Source organism: Helicoverpa zea, chromosome 11, assembly GCF_022581195.2.
Source record: "Helicoverpa zea isolate HzStark_Cry1AcR chromosome 11, ilHelZeax1.1, whole genome shotgun sequence".
NCBI lineage: Eukaryota > Metazoa > Arthropoda > Insecta > Lepidoptera > Noctuidae > Helicoverpa > Helicoverpa zea.
In genome coordinates, this window is record NC_061462.1 from 6,143,346 (window position 1) to 6,167,154 (window position 23,809).

The 23,809-nt window shown below is 35.9% G+C and overlaps 2 protein-coding genes across 13 annotated transcripts in view; one reads left to right on the forward strand and one right to left on the reverse strand.

Moving 5' to 3' along the window:
* The window catches only part of LOC124634285, a 71,384-nt gene extending 60,815 nt beyond the window's left edge, over nt 1-10,569 (reverse strand). For 3 of the 9 annotated variants that reach the window (XM_047169779.1, XM_047169774.1, XM_047169773.1), the window contains exon 1: nt 7,441-7,940. In XM_047169779.1, the coding sequence (XP_047025735.1) occupies nt 7,441-7,588 (148 nt within the window). In that variant the 5' untranslated portion in view covers nt 7,589-7,940. Of the gene's footprint in view, nt 1-4,788; nt 5,160-5,578; nt 5,650-7,440; nt 7,941-10,163; nt 10,230-10,415 lie in introns of those variants that run through there. The other 6 variants (XM_047169778.1, XM_047169777.1, XM_047169780.1 and 3 more) reach the window with 6 other exon arrangements.
* On the forward strand, nt 5,846-23,796 carry LOC124634288 (proton-coupled folate transporter-like). Of its 4 annotated transcripts, none has more exons than XM_047169790.1 (9): nt 5,846-5,894; nt 15,468-15,678; nt 17,252-17,545; nt 18,933-19,085; nt 19,706-19,898; nt 20,660-20,761; nt 21,556-21,693; nt 22,973-23,056; nt 23,432-23,796. In XM_047169790.1, the coding sequence occupies exons 1-9, from the start codon at nt 5,884-5,886 to the stop codon at nt 23,710-23,712; spliced, it is 1,467 nt and encodes a 488-aa protein (XP_047025746.1). In that variant the 5' UTR covers nt 5,846-5,883; the 3' UTR covers nt 23,713-23,796. The 4 variants fall into 4 exon arrangements, with proteins under 4 accessions (XP_047025746.1, XP_047025747.1, XP_047025745.1 ...); XM_047169791.1 differs by lacking the exon at nt 5,846-5,894 and adding an exon at nt 6,449-6,518; XM_047169789.1 differs by lacking the exon at nt 5,846-5,894 and adding an exon at nt 10,203-10,231.
* The last annotated feature ends 13 nt before the right edge of the window (nt 23,797-23,809 follow it).

The window sequence follows — 23,809 nt, forward strand, 5'->3', positions numbered from 1 at the left end:
AATAATTGTCTCGTACAGAGTTCTTTTTTGTAATAGACTTATTTGATTAAATATTCTTATACGATTTTTATTGAGTATTTATTACTACGATGAAATGCATTTTATCGATATTTTTTAATTGAAAGAGAGTCATCCCTTGCTGGGCGTACTCGTGCAACTCGACCTTGAACTGACCAATAGTAGCCGCGAATAATGCCGCGTCCCCCGGCCCGCAGTGGTGAGTCGTGTTCTTAGAAGAAATTGGCGAGTGCGCTCTCTAGTGGTTATTTACTTTATGCTTTTTCCCAACTATTTTGGGGTTGGCTTCCAATCTAACCGGGTGTAGCTGAGTACCAGTGCTTTACAAGGAGCGACTGCCCTATCTGACCCCCTCAACCCAGTTACCCGGGCAACCCAATACCTCTTGGTTAGACTGGTGTCAGACTTACTGGCTTCTGACTACCCGTAACGACTGCCAAGGATGTTCAATTTTTGTATAATTCTTTAAAAATATTTTTTTGTAATATTTACTCAATAAGGCATTCTTGATACTTTTTGCCGAATTTAACGTCTTCAATGACATCTTTCAAGTTTACAAGTAAAGGTTGAAGCACTCTTGCGATACACGGATCAGTTAGCATAGTCCTGCCAAACAATTATATCCACTGAGCCATAAAACACTGTATTTAAGCACGTGAACTTTTCGGCTGAACTTCACCTTTAAAAGTCGGTAAGGTTCATAGCTGCACGGATTCAAATACAGGAGAACTGAGAATCTTACGTCATTTGTACACTCATCTACTAAGTATAGATGACTTGGTGTTATTTATTTCGGATTCTGCCAATTAAAGATGTCCTTCCTTTGTGATTGGTGTGCCTTTTAAGGACATTATAATATGGATAAATAAATAATGATTTGCTAAAGGAAGTAATCTAGACCACTATCTTTAAAAGGGTCTTCGAGTTTTTCCGACGTGTGTGATAGATTTGTCAGGAAGTGTAATGAGGGCATTGTTTATAGAAGTTTTATACAAGCACAGTTTTATAATAGTTATCTCAGTAATTGCATTTCCTATGATCATAGTAAGGAAATATTATAAATAAATTTTATCAAAGTCTTGAAGGCAAAGACGACAATTCCGACCAAATGCAACTCCTTTTAGCTATGGAACGTCTAGCTAACGTCTGCAAATGTAACTGAGAATAGAATATGTTCGCAGATAATACAAGTGCTAAACATAATAAGGAAACTAAAATTAATACTAAATTCACCGGCGCGTGACCAGTAGAGGCCTAGAGCACGGGAAACTGGAAATTAAAATAAATGTGTTATGTACTGTGCGCCATATTAGATTTACGCGTGTCATGTGGAAGCATTTACTTTGCAATATTGATGTTTGTTTATTTTTGTAACGCAATAATTGTATAGGTACACTGAATCAGTAGATCTACAAGTAACAAAAGAAATACCAATATTTCCGGAAGTATTGAACAGGAAAAGGATGATGGAAATTTTAACTAAATACATAATATGTAAGTAAAGGTTCCTGACACACATCATACTGCAAAGTTTGGTATTTCTATACCAACACTTACACAACTACCATCAAACAACACATAAGGCACGTAATAAATAAATACAGTATGATGATGATGTAACTACATAGTGAGTGCTGATAGATAAAGTAAGCACTTTCCCTGGTAAAGGTACCAAATGTTCATACACCATTCGTATCTCACGCGACTTCACGAGCTCATTGCCATTAAGATGATATCTCGCCGCAATTGATGAGAAAATTTACGCACATTCTGTATCGAGCCTACACGCATCATTAGCAAGGGTTATACGAGTTCAGACTCCAGATTCTTTTGTTAAAGCCCCTACATATACACAATACAGTAAAGATATACGAAGCGTCTGAAAACGCGGTTCATTATAAATATCTCGTAGCCATCTACGGAAACATCACCTACATTCATAATATTCAATGGAGCGGTGGTCTAGTTCTGGACAGGCGTGATGGATTCAGTCCAATACAAATGGATAAATTGTAACGCGAAGCTGAGCGTGCCGTTTACAACAACAGAATGCTAAGCTGCCCGTCATATCGATCAAAAATCACAGGTAAAAAAACAAAGATGTCTTATAAGCCTATAGATAGAGATAAGTCTGGGGTGCCGTGATGGGGAGTCACCTGAGTCAATAGTTATTTGTGTCGCATTCGACGGCGAGGGTGGATTGAGAATCGATTGAATAAGGAAGCCCTCTCCCCTTGTAGGGTGTCAAGGGTAGCTCGCAGACTGCCTCGAGTAGGCGACTGACGTTTCTTATCTCCACCATCTTAATGAAGAATGTAAGCCTTATCGTTGATCAAATACTGGTTTCTCAACTACAATGAAAAACTACAGTTTTCTTTGCTAAATCTCAGGGTCGCGTGCTAAGGACAAGGTCAATAAAATGTATTTAGGAATGAAAGTAATTGTATGTTTAAAGATTATTTTCTTAACATCAGAACTAGGACAAGTTCAATACTTATTATACAACCTTAAATGCTGTTTTATATTAATTTATACCTCGCATTAATTTATGCTAATTTCTGACTTTATAAAATGTAGGTGATAGGCTGTTTTTCTATTTTGTTACTTATCGCCAGTTTACATAAATGTTATGTCACTAGCGTAGAAAAGACTTGCAAAACAATAACAAAAATGTTTTTAAATTGCGTGCTCGTCACTCGTTCAAAGTGATTGAAAAGCGGTTTTAAAGGAGTCAGAAATACCCCCATGTGTAATTAAAGATTACAAAAGATTTTTTTATAAACAGGTTAACGATAACAATATACCGCCATAATGAACAGAATCGTGGTAACTGGCTGTTTAAAAAGAACAATGAGGTTGTTGAACAAAGTATAAAAACCTTCGTCATAGTATGATTATCAAATATTGTTCGTGTAATGTCCACATTTCTGGTGCTTTAGTATTCTCTGGGGTATCCATACATTATGAATGATTTCTTACTATTGTTTTACTATACAATGTCAGGGTATAATATACGCTCATATTGTTATGTTAATAAAGCAACACTGAAGTTCATCTGAATGGTTATTACTACTGTTTGACATTCTTTACTACCTAATCGATTATGGTCAGGTGTAAATCCTGGGTTTTAAGTTTAGAAATCTTCGTTAAATGCTGCCTGAGTCAGCCAATTACTTCATGTTAAAGACAAATAAAAGAACAATTGCCAACCCTGGCCCCTTCCACTAAAAATCGACACGAATGCAATTACGGCAATTTGGTGCGGGCGAGTCGCCAAACAATAATATGTTATTACGTATGCAAAATCAACATTTTGGTTGAGACAAAAACAATACACTTAATGACACATTGACCCTTTACTGCAAGACAATCTGTCCTGGAACAACGAACAAATGAATCCCGTTTTTTTGATAGCTGGTTACCATTTCGATCAATATTTACATATTGATCTAGGGATATGCAAACAAAACTCATTGCATTGACTACCACATGGTGAATGGTGTTTACGAGTGTTGCGTCCATCTCCCATAAGGACCGCTAAGCGCCATATGGAAGATGTTTTATTGTACATATTTGTGTTCGTGATGAAACCGCGCCCGACCTCGTCCGACAATTGCGCCAACGAGAGGACAGGACAAGTCATCGTAATTTAAATCATTAGAACGCTTTGGGACTGAATTCTGAGCTATAATACGCCGCGTGAAATGACTGAGCTAATCTTAACACATTTACTGCAAGCCGACACAGTGTGGGATACGAAAATGTATGAAACTGTGACGTGTAGAATTTCTTTTTTGAAGCTTGAGAATATTCTGCAGCAGCCATTTAGAATAGTGTTAAGCCATTTCGGGTTGGTGTGGACCGCTAAGAATTTTTTGCATTACAAAAGTGTCTGATATGGTATGGCGATAAAGCGTTGAAAGATTGCCTTGATGATAGTCTATCGCTTGCTGACATGCGTGTATGCAGTGATAAACGGTGCAACTTTCTACTGGTCTCATATTGTTCTTTCGATTAAAATCAGCGTATGTAAGGCGTCAGAGTAAAGTATGTGTTAAAAATCGTTTTATTTGCTTCTCCTTTGTTTGTAAAGAGCCTTTAAGTGCATTACGTATTCTTAATGTTCTTTTAGTAAGCCAATGATTTACAAAATAAACACCTTCAAGAATATACAAATATATGGAAAGTTGTGTTTACAACAAAAGGGTTAAAAGTAAAAGTGAGTATTTCAACAGACAATAGAACAAATTACTAATTCACAGACGATTCGCTAAAGGTGACACTGTGGTGTATAATAATTTTGACGAAAGTTACACAGTTTTACATAAGAACAAACCGTAAGTTCGTGAAATAGAGAAATTTGACTTTCTCAGCTAAAAACAATAGCGTGTTAGAACATTTTCATCACAATTATTAGCCACGTCTAATGTGACTACATCAACGATGAAAGACGCGAATATCGTTCATTGTCTTGTTTCACTTAGCTGCTGATACTGTGAACAAGTGATTTGGCTTCACTCAATTGTTTTACAAGCTATGCAGTCACCCACAGACACTGTGAACCATTGAGTTCAGGAAGTGGGCAGTGCATTGATATGTTGTAACAATAACACAAACTAATACACTCATTGATAAGACCAAACGTGCCAATTAGTGGATTAACCTTTATAATATGTACTATGTACCTGTCCATTTAAGGTATTGTAACAATGTTAGTACATGGTAATCTAATTGGATTAATTAGTGCATGTTAAAGTTACAAATATTTACCATTCGGGCGAAAATCTGAGTGTGTCTTGATCCGCATTTTCTTTTCTCAATGTATCCTTTATGTAGTGTTCGAATAAGGTACACTATCGTAATTCAGGCACCTTCATCACTATACACTTCGACACATCGAGGGTAAAAACACCTCATATTTCGCGTCTACGATCGATTTTATATTATAAGGTCAGAAAGGATACAAGTTACTTAGAAAATTATGTTAACAACCACTTTTCACATTGTTTTTGCACGTGACAAACACAAGTAAAGACACTGCAATTAAAAAAATAACATTATTACAATACTATTGTTATTACTAAAGTTGTGCCGCGTATCGCTTGATTTGACAGCTGCGAGCGCGCTATCCCGAATTCCCGGTCGGAATATTGGATGAATCGCGTGAATGAGCGCGGGGCGCGGGAACGAGACAGCGAGTGCTATGAACATAGCCGCACGAGACAGGGACCGCGTCGGGAACGAGACGGGATACAAATAGAACGGGATTAATTGGACTATACTACGACCGACGCGTTTTAACACTTGAAAACATTACAGCGCCGTATGTTTACAGGAAAAAAATGTAGAAATTCAGACATGCGTAATCGAATCACAAATATTCCATTTTCCTACGAATGCAATGAGTTATTGAAACAATCGCTGATTACGCTACGCGGGATTTTGATAAAACATATTTAATCGAATTATAATGGTGTCGTATTAGTCAGATCAAGCAGTACGATGCACAAGTTAATGTAATAAACATAATATTGTATAGAAGAACAAAAATAAAACTGACGTTGTTAATCGGATCACGACTACAGCACCGCCGTGTAAAGCGTCAAACGCGCAGGCGCAGCGCCCGTAACTGACGTACGCATGCGCGCCAACTTCATGCCATTGATACGTCACACGTTCACAACCAGCCTCTCAAAAGGTAGTAGGGTGCATAACTAATCGAAGTAATGGTCAATCTAACTTTATTATTGTGTACTTGTATAAATAAATGTTAAGCAGATGTTCTGAAGTTAGCGTATCGCAACAATAGACATCGGTACCTATTGTGAGTTAAAAGCAGTGTCTAATTAATCTGGTGTTTCAATAATGTCAGCAATGTAAGACAATGTATTACAATCTCATTTGATTTGTTTTATGACAATTTACCATCCCCATAACAATGACCCAAACCAAAATATTGTAGTTCTTAACAATAGCATTCAGAACTTACAAAAGTTGTTATCGCTATACTTTTAAAGTGAGATACACTGCTACCTTTTCAGATTCTGGCTATCCTAAATTATTTTTAAACAAAGTTCCTATACAGTAGACTATGTTCTTGTTCACGCTACAACTAATCTAACATTACTGAAGAGAAAAAAGAACTATTTGTAAAATCAACATAGCTATCTACACGCCTTGAAATTTCTACAAACAAAACATCAAGCAAAGTACATAGTGTAGGCTTTATTTGCAAATCTGTAGGCAGAGAACACCGGATAGCTAAAAATGTAACGGTATGGTTACCAAATCAGTCATAACACAAAGCTAAGTGAACGACCTCACAAATCGAGACATTTATGTGGACTGCGGGTTCCTCATTCCCATACTCCGTCTATGACCATACGTTATACAGTTAATTGTAAGTAAAGCCGCCACTGACGTTACACTAGTTTATTTCGTACACTAGTTTAGAAGATACAAGCCAAAACTTGGTTACACCGGATTTCTGCTATGCTCAGGTAATTTCTTTAATTAAGAAAAATTGCTAGTCTTGGGAAGAACAGCTGATGTTAAGCTTCAATTATGTTATACCATTCGTTAACAAATTCTGGGAACTGAAAATATTATTTTGTTTGTTTTGTGAAATTCCAGCGTGAAAATTGCTAGTGACGTCAATAAATAAATTTTCACAACGACCCTGACAGTTTAGTGGCACCACTAACCGGCAAATATTTCGCCTACACTTAGCTCATTCGTTCAAGTATTCGTCATACATCCTTATTGTGCACTGACAAAGACATGAAAGCCGGACACAGCAAATGTATTGCGAAACAGATTTGCAAGTAGTCAAAAGAATAATAAAATCTTTCATTATACCGTCATTCAACTTCCGTCGTCATTCAACTTAACTACGGTGCTAATGTATACGACTTAGCACCGTAGTTAAGAGTTCAACATATTTTTATAAACGCGTCTAGAACAATAATTTCTAAAATCTATGTGGATGATTGTTTAAAGCAACTAGCGCCACCTATCATCAGCAGCGATGCCAACTGTTGCATTAAAGCGCTTGACTTCGATCGATACAATTGTTATCAGACTCATGCACTACCATTTAGTTGCCTTACGATCATACAGATGTCGTTGAGAAGAAATTCTTTTTGTTTTGAAACTTGACACTCGTACCACTTGGCATCCCACGTGTGGTTACATCATTTATAAACTGATGACCTTGGCTACTTAGAAACATAAATAATTCTAATGTCCAGGGTAACGAGGGCGTTTAGAATAAACAACAAGTACATAATAAGAATGCTACAATGTCAATAACGTGTTATTGAAACCTAATACTAAATTATTACTTTCCATCCGGAATCGACAAGTCAATGACTGAAATTAGATAAGTTTCACGAGGAATTCTCGTTGAACAGAAAACTTTACCTTTCCGTTTCCTCTTTTTTCGTGACCTTTTTCTGCGCTTCCGAGTATTTCCATTACGAGGTTCAAACTGTTCTAATTCACAATTACTGAAAGCACTTTTTGCCACTTCAATTATTTTGCCAACCAAGCACAACACCAAGGCGATCATTTTACACAGTCACTAAAACTTCAGACTAGTTTATCTTTATCTATTACTAACTCTCCTAAATGTTATCTGAGAGGCACTGTTTTTTTCTTTCTCTTATTAATCTTCAGTTCATGCACCAGTTGGTTATTACTTTGACGTTCGTTGTTTTTGTTTTTGAGAACCAGTTTTGATTTGATTTTATGTACGCGATTTGTTGAATAACACATAACCTCTGTTATTAGCGTCCCCGACACTGCACTAATGTTGATAGTTCTTGAACGCTCTCCAGGTTTATCTCGTGTGGGAGAAAAAAATGCTTTATCGAGAGGTTATCACTTCTCTCCAATGACAAGACACAAACATGAATGTTGCATCTCGCGACACTCCGGGAGCCTTGGCGTGATTTCTATATAAGGCTAAAAATAAACGCCACACACGTTCAATCATTTTTAATCCGTTGTCGCCGAGTGCACTTCACATTATTGTTGCTAGATAGCCACAACAAACCTTCCGTATTTTAAATCCCATGTATTTTTTCAATAGTGAGAATAGTGCAATAGATCAACAATGCTGTTCTTTCGAAAGATTATTGTAAAATGATTCGATGCACCAGGCAGGGTGCCACAGGCATAGCGGTAATCACTGCACGCCATGCTACGTGCTTTCTATTCAGATGTGCTTTGCGTATTCAATTACAAAACATTGATACAACGGTACCAGACAGTAATTAAAAGAAGTATTAAACGATAACATCGAGCTGCGCAGACAATCATGCAAAAATGTTCTGTAACTGCTTTTAAGTATTTTTAAACGGCTTTAGCTGACTCAGTGCTTTTGTGAAAGGGTTTTTCATTTTAAATCTGTTTGTTCAAAAGTTTTATGTCGACCGCAAAACCGTCCTCTTTAATGTTTAACTTTTGCCAGCTGGGCTGTAGCAAAGTCTACACGAATAAAGGGTAATCCCAGATTAGTTTCATGAAATTGACATTAAGAATGACTAATGATCATATTAAAATCTAGTAGATTTTAGCCTTCTGAAAAATAGTGCCTACCAATTTTTTGTGACAATGATTTGTATGGACGAATAAATGATATTTTTCATTTATGCTATTCCATTTCTTACCTATAATATTGGCAGTATTTGTTACATATTTCTTTGTCTGTTAGAACAGCTCTCAAGATGTATTAAGCTTCAGTTCTTTATTATTGGTCCTTCAAACTTCACACTTATCTGTATAGATTTATGGTAGTAATTAACTATGTTCAGCTAGGCGTTACGTCATTACAGTAATGTGTAAGTCACTCAAGCAAATCCATTACTTGGTAGAGCAAGCAAATTAGTATTTTGTGGACGAAATATTTGTCCCGTGGCGGACAATTTGATTAGTTGGGCCTTAATTTAGGATAACTTGATTAAAATTCATTTCACGGTTATTTTGGCCGCAAATCATTTCCCTCTAACTCCCGGAGTACTTAATTGCATCAATTCAACATGGCTTTAGCTTACTAAAATTGCGAACTTAATTTTATTCCGTCGAGATTTTCAATGAAATGAGTTTTCAGTGAAAAAGTTCAGTTTTTATTTTAATTAAATATTGTGTAGGAAACATTATTTTTTCCCTTTTTATTCGAATTGATCGTGATTTCAAAATATTCTGCTGACATGCTATAACAACACCGTATCTATTTCGTAAAAAGAATGTACCTAAATCAAGGAGGTATAGGTATTTGAATTATTGGTATTCAAAACACAAAATGGCGCATAATCAACAAGTCATTTCCAGTTAATGAAGTTGTGTCAGAAAATAGAAAATTAACGTAAAACATGTAATTCTGTTCACATTTAATGGCGACGTGGAAATACAAAGTGCTGGCTCGTGTCGTGACGTCCGCACTAGATGTGCCTCTGTCATTTTAAAGCAGATTTTGTTTTAGATTAAAAACAGTAATAACAATAATCTTACTCTATGAACTTTCTGAATCTCCTCTACCATCCGAATCCATGGTTGATTGCATCAGAATTCAAGAATTTTCACGAAAAGTCTTTCAGTTTGATGTATTAATTGATAGAACCTTATGAATGTAATATTTACTTGTTATGTTTTTAGAAAATGTGTTTCCTACTAAAAATCGAAATACGTTCATTACCTACTTGGTTTTGTTCTAAGAGACACCTAATGTATTCTACTTTAGGTACCTACCTGCAATCCTTATATGTATCAAGTGCAATAAAATCAAGGTTATTTTAAACATTTTATTTAATCATAATGAGTGGGTGGTGACTAGGTATACACTAGTTTTGGATCTATAAGAACTTTGTCTACTACTGTCTTAACGTTCTTGCGACCCTTAATCACCTTAATCATGATGACTCATTTCAGGCCAAGTTGGATCTTATTGAAACGTCAAGCCGTAAGTACTAAGACTTTTTAGTATAGATAACATGTGAAAACCTCTGTGGTACTCAGTTGCTTATGGCTCTATTTGCATATTCACCTTCTGAATAAATTACATCCCTATTAGCGCAATTAGTGTAATGTTCAGAGATTGTGTGCTCTTGTATTGTATTTATAAACGTGTGACAAATGAGACTTACCCAGCATCCTATTAACGTCTGCCCTTTCAGTCATGGTCGTCGTCAACGTCTTTCATGGCTCCAAACCTGTAAGTAGAAAATATATTTTTCTGAAAATGTATTTAATTCCTGAATTATTTATCATGTTTATAAAATTGAGAAATTCATAAAAAGGGCTTGATTCGTCGGACAGTATACTATTTTAAAAGAACTGGATCAAAGTTTTGGTTAGAGAGGCACATAAATGCGTTGAAATTCCACTCCAATCTTTACCTTAGTATCGAACTGCGTTCACCCCTTATAGCACAAGTGTAAGCACAACAGTTAACTACCACAGACACCAAACAAAACAATATAAACTCACTATTTAACTATTTACTACATCAACTTCATTTATACTATGTAATAATAACCACATTTTTCACTTTAAACTTAATATTTTCGGGAAAACAGAAGGAAATGTTGTAAAGATTTTTCAGATTGCGATAGAGCCATGTCGCCGAGGGTTGAAAGGCGAACCTCACGGAAATGCACGAACCTCCACGATGGTACCCGAATGCAAATATTGTACAGGGAAGAATTTTAGCGGCACTGACCCCTTTAAAAGTGGTCTTTTATAATAACACACACCGCATTTTTCCAAGACATTTTAAGATGAACCCATACAAAATCTTAAAGATTTATTTGTTTATTGGGTTGCAAAATACATGAGAGATTCAGATATAAAAAAAAATGATTTTGCACGGGAAAGCTTAGTTCGTGCCTGCCCGGAGCGGCAACTACCGCCCTGCAGAGAGGTCGTCGCCGCTTCGCCATATTTTTCACGCATGCGCTATGGCACCCCTAGGGGTAATCACTAAATACGGTATTACGTATTAAAAGTGTTGCCAGTACGAAAAATCTTATTTTGGAAATATCACGTCATAAATAAAAATCTTTGGAAAGCTATTATTTCTGGAGGTTTTCAACTAAGAAATGAAATAAAAATACTTAAGTCATTTAAAATTTTACTGGTATGCCAGAAGCTGATGACGTATGCTCATGGCGCATTGACAGAAGTACTTGCAAGCAAGTAGATCAATATAATGACGTCACACCATTGAGAAGGTGGCTATAATATGGCAGTGAGCCCCGCTATGGAAATAGGCTTGTAATGGTTAAAAATAAGTATGTCTCTTGTACCGATTTCGTTTGACTTTAATACTTTAAGACTCCGAAAGGGGATCGCAATGGAGTCATGCACTATCCTAATTATTTACACTTAATTTCGTTCCCATCAAACTTTATGTCTGTGTTCTAACTAAAAAAGATAAATTGACATTATTTAAACGCCATCAAGCCTTTCATATTTAGCACTACCTATTACCAAAACTATAAGAACAAAACGTCTTAGTGTAGGCGTTGAACAATGCTCGTCTCAAGCTTACAAGACGACTAATGGATGCGCGTTTCAATCGTTGAGCATCGAAGGCTCCTCCAAGGTCATCCAGTCTCCACATAAGGACTTCATACGCATTCAATCAAGTACAATCAACGGCCGAGGGATTCAGATTCCAAACAATTGGCTCGGGAGGACTGAACATTGTAGCAGACATATACCTATGATACAAAAAGAAAGAAAAAAACTCAACTTGTGACAGCATTTTATATCGGATCAGTAATCAAATGTTGACTGATCGCAATGATTCAGCTGTGTATGTACAAAATAATTATAAGAAAATTTGTTACTAATATACGACTCAGGATCAACAACTCTTATCAATTTTCTTTTAACGTGCAAAATTATCCTTATTAGTAAAGTTTTATGATTTTTCGGACACCTAGAATCATCGAAGATTTCTTTGTAGTTGAGTAATTTATTTTGATTGTCATAAAAACTCCTGACTTTATAGGTCAAACGATTTCCAGTCACGTAACATCACAAGTTGATTGATAGCGGCGTGACACCCTCTTTATAATTCCGCCCTATTCATGTCCCAGAAACTGTCCTTAATCTGGTTACTTCTTATGTCAATCAAATAGCCACTATTGAATAGGGTAACCAGAATTCTAGAAGACAATTTGAGAGATTAGCCACATATAAAATATGCAAAAGTAGCCTTTATTTCTAGGATTAACATTTGACAGAGTCATGCTTAAGTACAGTAGTGGATCTCCGTAGTAAAATAGATAATATAGGTTTATGTATTGTCATTGTTAGTTTGCAACCTAATATTTAAGATAAGAAATAATATTGTCTAAGCCTTATTTCCTTTGTCTTCGATCGATGCTGATCGAGCAATTAATTTTAGTTACCTTTAGGTATACAAATCGACCTACTTTATCATTAAAGATATTGTGTACTGAAGATTAACAGACGTTGGGATCCTAATAACATTTGCCCAGTTCATGTAGGCTATTGATTAGATTACAAATTATTTGCAGACATGACTTTATAGGTATAATTTAGGTAAACATATTTCCAATCAGTAGGCACATTGCTTGACGCCAGTTTTTCTTTTACAAAGTAATATTTCAAGAATATCAGTAAAGGATATTTCTTTGTTTAAATGCAACAATAATAAAGAGCATACTCATCCAGCTGATGCAAAACTTGCCATTTCATGTACAACTTACAATAACAGGTGAATGCACTTATGCCTCGCAATAAATTCTGTAATTTCCACTATCGTTGCTTAACTACTAGGCTATTCACAAACTCACTTTAAACACTAATATCTTTGTCTCTAGTTTTTTGTTATATTATAGGCACAGTGTATGTGCACTGAACATTTCCAGCAACTGACTGATTAAGGACGTTTTGTAAGACTTTGAAATAACTCGACTTTCAAAGTAAAATGTTTCGTAATATCATCCAGTTAAAAGTGAATTTGCCTCATACATTCGCTTCCGCCTGAAACGTAGGTGATTCCAAACTTGTTTAGCCGAAACAGATAGCATTTAATTAACATCGCCTAGAATTCGTTAATTCGTCAGACTTTGTACGTTTGTAGCGAGTGCAATGTTTGTTTCATTTTGTTTCTGAATCGCTCATACTTTTCTTTCAGTTGTAAATAAATATACGTAAATAAATATAATAAGCATACGTGCTCAACGATGCTTTTAATAAAAAATATTTTGAATTTCAACAACATATTAGAGGTATATTGAATTTGCTTCAGCTTAATGAAAAAGACTGAATAAACAGTTTTACTTATCGTAAATGTTTAAGGGTTTGTTATTTCGCAACATCTAATATCCACTTTAATGAAACTAAATTCCAAAAACATTCTTAACTTAAATCAATTTGCACGTTTAGGTACACTGATTTTTCAACATACTAGTTAGCTATTACAGTTTTTATAAGCGATAAAAGAGATTAACACACTGTAAATCGGGAGCAATTGGATTCATGCCACTTGAAATGGAAAACACAAAACGTAAATCTGTTGCTGCATCAACTAGTGCAGATCTGACATTGTATGCGTTTGCTTACGTTTTGGAGCACCTAGCGGAATCGACCTCCGCTCTATAATATAATGAGTGGTAATTGTACACGTAATGATCGCGTAACTGCCGAAGGAACGCGTGCCGACCGCCGAGCGAGATTCTCAACTGTTTTATTTTAAAGCTGGCTCCGCACACTTTGGCCGTGAAAAATATTGCAAAGGTGTAGTAGCTCTTTGCAAAACTGATGAGCAATAGACAATGTCGTTCATTGACTGGGAAACAAGAGCGCTGTCTCGTGCATTATTAATTGCCAAAGCTATTTATTTTTTTGAACAATCGAAGCATGAAATTGATTTTCACGCTACGTCTGAATTTGAGGCCGTTGGAAAATGTTAAATTCTCTCAAGTTGCATCCTTAAACGCTATTTTACACCATGAATACATGATGACACATTTAGTATCCATAAGAACGTTATCTAAATCTATAATAAACAAGAAAACGGTATCTGCAGCTTATTATTATGCAAGTAACAACTTGTGACTGTTCGTTTAATTAACAAAATTGCGTATGTGGACTCTATCACGTAGATCACGAATTCGATGACATAAGGAAAGATACGAAAGATTATTTATTTATGTTTGCGTATAAACGAAACATGTGCCGATATACAATGACTTCATAAGGGTATGCACGTGGTTGCAAGCAGTTTTATTTGTTTAGACCTTGGACTAATTTTACAAATAAGGTAATCAGACGGAACGTAAATGACACAGAGATTACTGATAATTTTAAAGAAACCATTATGAGTGACAGATTATCAATAGTTTGTTTGATTTGCGTAAGACTTTTCTTTTGATTCCTCTACATTTAGTCATTTTAAATTTATTTAACCGTCTTTCATGAAATCTTGGACCATTCCAACTATTTATTCCAGACATGAAAGACAGACAGCTGATAGTAATTAGTTAATATATTAAATAATTCATTAGGTACTAAATAAGCATAAAATTACCAAAATCGAATAATGGCCACTACCTGTGTGATTACCAAAGAGTATAACGTTATCGTAACCCTACTGGTATCAGTGAGTGCGAGCCAATTGCTGTAATCGAAGCAATTTGTTCTGAAACGAACTCCAGCGGTTACCAGCGCCGGTCGGTACCCTCATCCCGTTAAGCGTGCATTGTGTATCTACAATAATGCATCGCATTCAGTTCAGAAAGTTATCTTTCTATTTGACTAGGTACTTTGTTTCGAATTTGCAAACAGACGGCTATCTTATCGGCTCATATTAGTAGGAGTTGTACATCGGTTACACGCGTTGGTGTATCAAACTGTGATGTGAGCTCTCAGCTGTGTTTGTGATATTCTGTGAGGATTTTCTTTTGTTTTTGAGAGTACAGTGCATATTTTGAAGTGACAATGAATGAAGGCACAGTTGATATCGGCAGTGAAGTCGAAAAATTAAGGTGGTTTTGTTTTAGTTCTTTATTATTTTGATTTTGGATGTGTTTATTTATTTTACTTTATAATTATTTTTTCCTTATGTTAACACATTACTACATTACTTGCCTTTTAATAAGTAATTTACTTCATAATTGTCCCAGTTACGATATTATTGATCAGAAATAATAAATTCATGAACACTGAAACATATGTAAATCTTAAAACCTTCACATGTTGATATGCATACCTACATATTATTTCACAACAACAACAACGTTTTAACCCATCATCCATTAATAACTAACTGTCAGTCCCGTCTCATAAGCTATGCACCAAACACAACCAATTAATATCAATCACATAAGGACTAAGTACTTTATTAGAGAGTAAGAAGTCACTTGCTCATTCATATTCAGTGAACATAACTGTAATGTTTTCTCTTTAAATAGAGGACCACAAGAGAAAGAAGACAATAAGTCTCCACCATCATGTGGGGAGAATCGGCCACAGAAGTACCGCATTCTACTAGAGCCGGCCCTCGTGGGAGCCATGATAGCTATCAATCTAGGTCAAACATCTTTACAGAACTTCTATTTGCAAACTGCCTGTACTATCGACTTGGGAGTGGATTTAGCAGTTTGCGAAAAAGGAGATATGGAGGTAAACCTTATTCATTTTACTTTACTTTTATGCCTTCTTTTGTTTTTTTTTTAATGATCGCTTAATGTTCCTTCAAATACAAATTTGTATCTGTAGTGTATTTGGGACTTTCCTGTAGATATAATATAAAGCAGTGTAGTAGGGTATGTTGGTCTTCCGGCCGCCGCGCTGGACCAGGTAGACACCATGGGCGCCGGGTGTCGCGAGATGACTCCCGGCCACCGTAGGCGTGGGTCTGTGGGCGGTGAGTTCGGGTGGCTCATCGTCCCTCTGTCTACTTAGACGACAGACCCGTGTCGACGGCGCGCGTTGTTCCACGCGCTCCTCAAAGAGATGTCAGCAACCCCAGCGGGGCCCAGCAGGGCCAAGGCCTGCCGGGGCTGCGGGTTGTTCGAAAGAGATACCGCGGCCCTGGTACATAAAAGGTCTATGACGGAACACGACGGTTTTTAGTCAGTAAGAGTCTGACACTCCCTCACCGCTGCTAACCCACAGCGGGAGGGGTCATTTGATGATTTTTGACGTCGGAAAAAAAAAAAAGCCTCAGTATTTTTCCCAATTATCTTTGATATTCATAGAACGTTTATTCAATTTGGTCAAAGGAAAGTATTTGCGAAATACTTTTTGTTCAGTCTATTCATCGATAGATCAAAGATTTATTTATATTCCTATTTTTGATCGTCCCACTTTGTACCTTCCTTACGCCGAATCCTGCATCTGAAAGTTGGAAAAAGTAGCTTACCTCTAGGTTTATAAATAGATAGATAAACTACCAAAACACTCTGGTTTTCCACAATTCATATCTGATTATAACTTTGATACTATACTAGGGCAGACTTGATCGCGGTCGTAATGACCGTGAATTTTATCAGACCTTAGATAAACGAAGCCTAACTCGCTTTTGAATGACTGTCAATAACACTCATCAAGAAACGATCATTTTATTATAGAAAATATTCATGCACTTCAATACATTCTAGGTTTTGTGTTACAAGTCACCATGATCTAGGATTCTAGGATGATCTTAATCACCTCTTGCTATTTTATGTCCAACATTTTTTGAGGAAATAAAATAGAGGAATGCCAATGAACTCACATATTTTTAATTAACATAGCTGTCACTAAGTATATACGTTCTGACAGTAATCTACCTATAACCTTTGATCTGCTCAGTTTATCCTATGTATAACATTCAATAAATACGTCCTCTGAAGTTACTAATACATTAGAATGTTAGAATGACGAGGGACAGAGAGATTTCACTATAAGTAATTATGTGTTTTGTAATACTTTCCAAAAACTTGTGTACCTTAGTAATCACTGAGTAAGACTGTTAAGATTAATTACAGAAGGCAATTGCCCATTACCTTGTTATTATTTACTTTAGCTACTTTTATCTGTGTCTGTATAATTAAATTAATGACTTAAGATAACCTTAGCGAGGTGGTATTTTTGGAAAGTAACTTGAGATGGCCTATAAAACAAAAAGCCTTTTAGATCTTAAAGTGATTTTCTATTCATAAATGTTTCTTCTAGACATCAAAATTAATCCTTCTATTTGTTTAATTTTCAGGCTGAAAGTCAAATAGTAGTATCAGGCGTGAACGTCAGTAGAAGTTTCATTGGATCTCTCATATCTACCATCGTCCTTTTGTTTGTGGGACCATGGAGCGACTGCAGTGGTCGTCGGAAGCCATTGCTCATACTGCCGCTGGTCGGCATGAGCGTCATGACGACGGGAGTGTTACTCATGCTCATCTTCCCCGGAGCATCCACGGTACAAGTCCTGTATGCCGTACAACTGCCCATATCTCTGGGAGGCAACTTCGGCCTACTCCTAGCGGCCGCATTCAGTCACATAGGTGATGTAAGTAAACAGCATGATTTACACATTTATTTTTAATTTGTATCGTAATCTTTACGTTTTAAAGATAAGATTTGGAAGATACGATACCTACGTAAAAGATAGCATTTAAATTATGTGAGAATAATAAACTTGTATTTTCTTTAAATGAGTAAAGTTGGATGAACTTTCATTCTCAGTATCTATTTAAAGTTACGAGTACACGAAGTACAAATAAAACAAAGCAACAAAACCATTTGTAGAACATAACATAGGCTGTTTGTAGTTAACAATGTAAATACTATAAAACTAGTATTGTTTTACTACTGCAAACATTTGTTCTCAATATACCGTAATTGTAGTTGAAATAGGTTTCTGATTCTAGTGCTTAAGAGTAAAAGGTGAAAAGTCACCGGGATTTTTCAATTGATGACTGTTAACTTCTAGTTTGTCAATTGGCCAGAGGTTTCCCCGTAAGTAATTTTTCACTTGTAGTCTTGTTTTTTCGGGTCAAATAAGTGAACCCTTCAGCTTTTTCTTCACAATGGAACTGGTTCTAATTATAATTTTATTTAATTAAAATTTTATTTATCCCGCTACAATAGTAAAATCTTCTTATCAAGAAACAGACGCAAACATTTCACCACTATGCTGGGTTAGGCTTCCACTCTAACCAAAAGTAGTTGAGGAACACTTATGTAGTACATAGTTTAGAGCTTAACTATGACCTCCTCAACCCAGTTGCACCCAGAACAACCCGTTAAGTACACCTTGGTAAGATTGATGCTTAACCTCATCGACCCGTAGGTACGGCGGTTACTTAGCCACTCGCTCCTCCGCAGTAATTGTATGCAAGTAGAACTCCATATTGAATATTCTTATAGCGTGTTCCTATATCACAAGTGAAACTGGGTCAAATTATGTTCACTCTTTAGGTACAGCTCCGATGCCGATGTCGCCATTGTTTATTCCGCAAAGCTCCCGTAATGCCCATTGCGGTAGTAGTTTCTATAGAAAAAAAGACAAAAGACAAGTCTATAAAGGTGACCGCTTGTCACCTGATCAATTTTACTAAAATGTATTTTGCGGATACCAAAAAAAAAACACTTTAAATGAACTTCAATTCTCTGTTGCTGTGATCCACAATCTTAATCATTTTCTGTGTCGTGATCATAACTAGCTTCACAAAATACCTACAAAACAAATATTTTTCCTATAAGGATATGACTAATGCACTCAGCTTAGAACATAAACACTGCAATGCAGAACCATCTAAAACTTCACCTTTATCACTATTTGTCTTCCACCAAATTGAAGGAAGACAAAGTATCCTTTATAGTCTAGAGCTCAGTTGGAATACACTATAGTGAATCATAAATCCTTATAAAATGTTTGTTGAAATCCTTTGCAGGTGTGCTTCGCGACGGGCCGTGACGTCACTCGAACCATGGGCACCCACCGGGCCGCCATACAAATAGCCCACGTGTTGGGAGCAGTGGGCGGCCCCCTTCTATACCGCTACCTCGGATTCTTCGGTGTGTTTCCACTTGTTTTATTTCTACAGGTATAAACATCTATATACGTTTACACTCGTAAGTTTCTCTAACTTCCTAAGTACCTGTCAATTCCTATTCTACTCCAATAAACCTTACTGCGACTTACTTATCTCGTCCCATTCATTAACCAGGAGATATCGTGGTTAGCACCACGAACTCTGCATAAAAAACCTTTTCGAAATCGTACAAAGAAAGTAAACGACCATGTATGCGCTAGACAAAAACTGAAAGCAAAAAGTAAAATGAAAAAGCTATCCTACATCTAACTGTGCATGCAAGAATTTGCAACTAACACCGCAAGCCAAACTGCCGGGTCGATATCGCGAACAATACTTTTTCCTTGTGAACTTTTTATATTATTTAGCTGTTTACATAAGAAATAATAAAAGAAGTAGAGCTGTTTCATAGCAATTAAGTATTTCAATTAAAGTGTCAGAGTTTGGTTTTTCTTTATCCAAAATCTACATATCAAATTCTACAATAATTTTCGCATATTTATGAGTCCTATCTCATTTGATACAATAATTTCTCATCTTTTTTTAAGAATTTCCATGGTGCACTCTTTCGAGACCCTTCTAAAACCGCTTAAAATAATCTTAATTAACCCAATGTCTTATAATTATTCCAGCTATCATCCCTAGTGTACGTGATCTTCGCAGTGAAAGACGTCAGTGTAAACATGGACAATAAAGTGTCGGTTTGCAATTGGAAGCTGCCGTTCAATGCTGTACACTGTTTGATAAAACCCAGGGAAGGCCGCAAGAGGATGATCATATTCCTCATGTTGGTTGTTACTTTAGGAGATAGAATGTTGTTGTCCGGTGAGTATATAGTAATAGCGTTAATTAGTTTTAAGAAATTATTTCATATAGGTATATACGACTGAAGATCTAGAAGTAGTAGAAGACTAGTTGCATCTAAATAATCAAACAAGAAGAAACGTACAAATGAATGAAAGGATACCAGGCCTAAGAGGCAACTTTAGAAAAAAAGATCTGCCACGTTAACAATTAACCAAAGGAATATGCCAGACCAAGATACTGTGAAAATACTTCCTAGACTCCTCTTTCGAAAAATATGCATGTGAGGAAATAGATTGTTAGCAGAGTTGTTAGTTCGCAAGACTGTCACAAGAGTGCGTTAGTAACTGGCATAGAATAGAATAATAGATAGGACTCGACGAACGTCTTCCACTTCGTTGTACTACTCTTCAGTAATAAGTTCGGAATGATAAAACTAGGTGGCGATAAACACAACGAACGAAATATCATCATTGATGATACAAAGATAACAATACTTATTGCAGTTGCTGAAACTAAAAAAATACAAATCATTGCATGGGACATGGCAAAAAGGTGATTTGTTTTGAAAAACATCTGCTAACGGCATGCGCAAATTGTGCAATGAGGATAGGTCGAGACTGAGAATCCTGAAAAAAATGTTTCTAACCTGAAGTTTATATAAATACAGTTCTAGCGCACTTAAATTTTATTTTACTCCTTGATACTTTAGTATACTTACTTGATATAATTTGTTTAAAACTGTAACAATTTCTTTAACTATGCACTATTTTCTGTTACAGCGGAGGTGTTGATCGCCTATATGTACTACAGGTACAAGTTCCAATGGACTGATGTGATGTTCGGGTCCTACTTAGCCTACAGAAACATTGTCAGTTTTGTTGGTAAGTATTTGTCCTTCATATAATATTAATCACTTACTTAAGTACTTTCTAGTATCGGTCAATATTTATCAGTTTATTCACACCAAACGTTCCGATCAGTAATCGCCAGTACTTTTGCAAAAAATAAATACTGTAACCGGGTTACCCCAATTAGCTCTTCTTTAAACTTTTGTGCTTCTTCCACGTCTAATTATAAGTCTTTGAGTTAATAGCCATCTTTGTTCTAAAGAGCTTTACTCAAACCTTATTATTATTTGTTCTCGAGTCTTATAAAAAATAATAAGTTTGTCTTGGGTTCGTTGATATAACTGAGGGTGTCTCGGAACCATAGAATCGAATATGTGGTTTAGTTTTTGGTTCCAGTGACATGATTGCTATAATTTTATTTTACTCAACTAGCTTCTGCCAGCGACTTCGCCCGCGTTAGATTTAAAGCGTGATGAAAAGTATCTTATAACCTGCCCAGGGGTACGAAGAATCATTGTACCAAGTTTCGTTGAAATCCGTCAAGTAGTTTTCGTTTCCATAACGAACATACAGACAGACAGACAGACAAAAATTTTTCTGATTGCATTTTTGGCATCAGTATCGATCACTAATCACCCTCTTATAGTTATTTTGGATTTTTTTTCAATGTACAGAATTGACCTCTCTACAGATTTATTATAAGTAGAGATTTTATTTTACAGTCGCTGGTTTCCCTTAACTTGCCAATTGTCATCTGTTCATTTCCCTTATTAGCATATTCAACATAACATTATCCAATGACAGTTGATACGCTTGTCTTCTTTCAGGTACATTGCTGATTCTCTCAATATTAAAGCGTCGGCTGAAGTTAGCCGATGAAACTGTAGGCATGCTGAGTTGTGCCTCGTACATCCTCGCCACCACGGGTCTTATCACTTCCACGGCCACTTGGTGTGTTTTTATGTGTGAGTATATACCAATTTCTTTGTATTCATTTATAGAAAAATATAAGATACAACAGACTGCAGATTTTCGTGTAGGTTTTTGCTTGTGGAGAAATAAATGGAAGGTAAAGTTCTCATAATGTAACATCAGATGCAACCGTTGTAACTTAGTTGGCATCCCAATAAAACATAAGTAAAACATCAAACCTCAACTAAAATAATAGGCCTCTCTATTGTGAATAGGAAAAATTACAAATATAATGTTTTATGTACCTACTAGACAGCAGCCTTTTACATAAGTTGTAACTGGTCTCGTCCAATCATGGATAGGCAAAATATTTTGCAAGCAGTGACTCATTGCGTATTCGATGATGAAATAATCCCTTCTGAATATCAAAAAGGGGGTTATCTGATAGATAAAACATTTAATAAATCATTGTTTGTTGTCCATTTTCTTGTTTTTCATGCTTGATTTTATCAGATTTTCTATTTATCATGAGTAGATAGTTAAAAACAGGAAGGCAATGATGATACATAGATTCCAAATGTGATAAATGTCATGCTGCATAATACCTACGTTAAACAGACACGCACACATACAATACATTAAAGATCATGGTAACACTATCGATAAAACCTTATTATTTCTTCTTTTAGTATCTAGTAGATATCCAATTAGGAGCTACAACAGAAAGACACAGAAAAGGTTCCTTTGTTTCCTAATATCTCCTCAAAATTGTCCTGCCCAAGTCTAAACATTACTAAAATTTAAGTCATAAGTCTTGTATACCTGCATTAGATCATTTTGGATACAGCCGAACGTTCAACTCAATAACTAATCTTCAACTCAATCGTCACGTGTTAATTACCACCTCTGCTCGGCACAATTAATGTAAAGTTATGGCATGATGTAATTACCGAAATTATGAATTGCTTGTTCTAACAATCAAGAATTTTATCAACTGATTTGAGGTAGCTGGTGCCCGATATACCTATAAGAAAAATGATTATGATTACGAGAAAAATTTGATTTGTTTTTTCTTATCATAATTTCCTAATTTAGCCTTTTCCGCCGGCAATGTTATTAAAGATTAAGTTTCAAATATTGACACAATGTAGATTTACTTTACCATGCTCTACATATGTAAATGTTCCTAATAAACGATTGACTCTAACTCTATTTGGCTAAAAGACGTCCGACTCGTTTCTGTAGTTCCGGAGGTTGCCCCCTATTTACGAACTTACAAATGATCTTTAATGTCGAATGTATTTTACACAATAATTTTATTGTTTGTTCCAGTGCCCTTGATTGGAATAATCTCACAAGGCTCGCAGGTGGTACAGAGACCTATTTTGAACAAACAAATACTACCTACTGAACAAGGTGAGCCGTATTCATCTCATTGTTGTTTTGATATCAATCTCTCGTCAATTCCGGTGTTCTGTGTACGCCGTACGCATTTTCGTGTAACTTTATTTTTCCATTGCAAAAATATATTTATACTATCCGTTTTCCCGCGACTTCACCAGCGTCCCATGGGACCTACTGCCCGCACCGGGATAAAATATAGCCTATGTTACTCGCAGATAATATAGCTTTCTAATGGTGAATGAATATTTAAAATCGGTCCAGTAGTTTTTGAGTTTATCCATTACAACCAAACAAACACAAAGTTTTCCTCTTTATAATATTAGTATAGATTAATACAACCATTTAATTTTTTTATATAATAACTCATTACAATATTTTGTGTTTCAGGTAAAATCTACAGCGTGATGGGTTCACTAGAATCGGCGATGCAAACGATGTCATCTCCTTTATACTCTTTACTTTATACAAAGACTGTGGCGAATATGCCAGATGCCTGGTTACTGCCAGGAATTACTCTAGCTTTCTTCCAACTATTATCCTACTTAATAACAAGGAAATTAAACCAAGAAGCAGCTTTAACACCTAAAGCAAAGGATCTTGGCGACGCTGAAAAGAACGCTGAAGTTAAAATACCATTGCAATCGAAAGACCCCGATAGTAAATCATAAATTACTTAGTAGGTTTTTAGATTTTTTTTTTTGTATACGAAAACGTTAATTTTATTTAAGACGAAATACATTTTTTTAATAAAATATTTTTTATTAT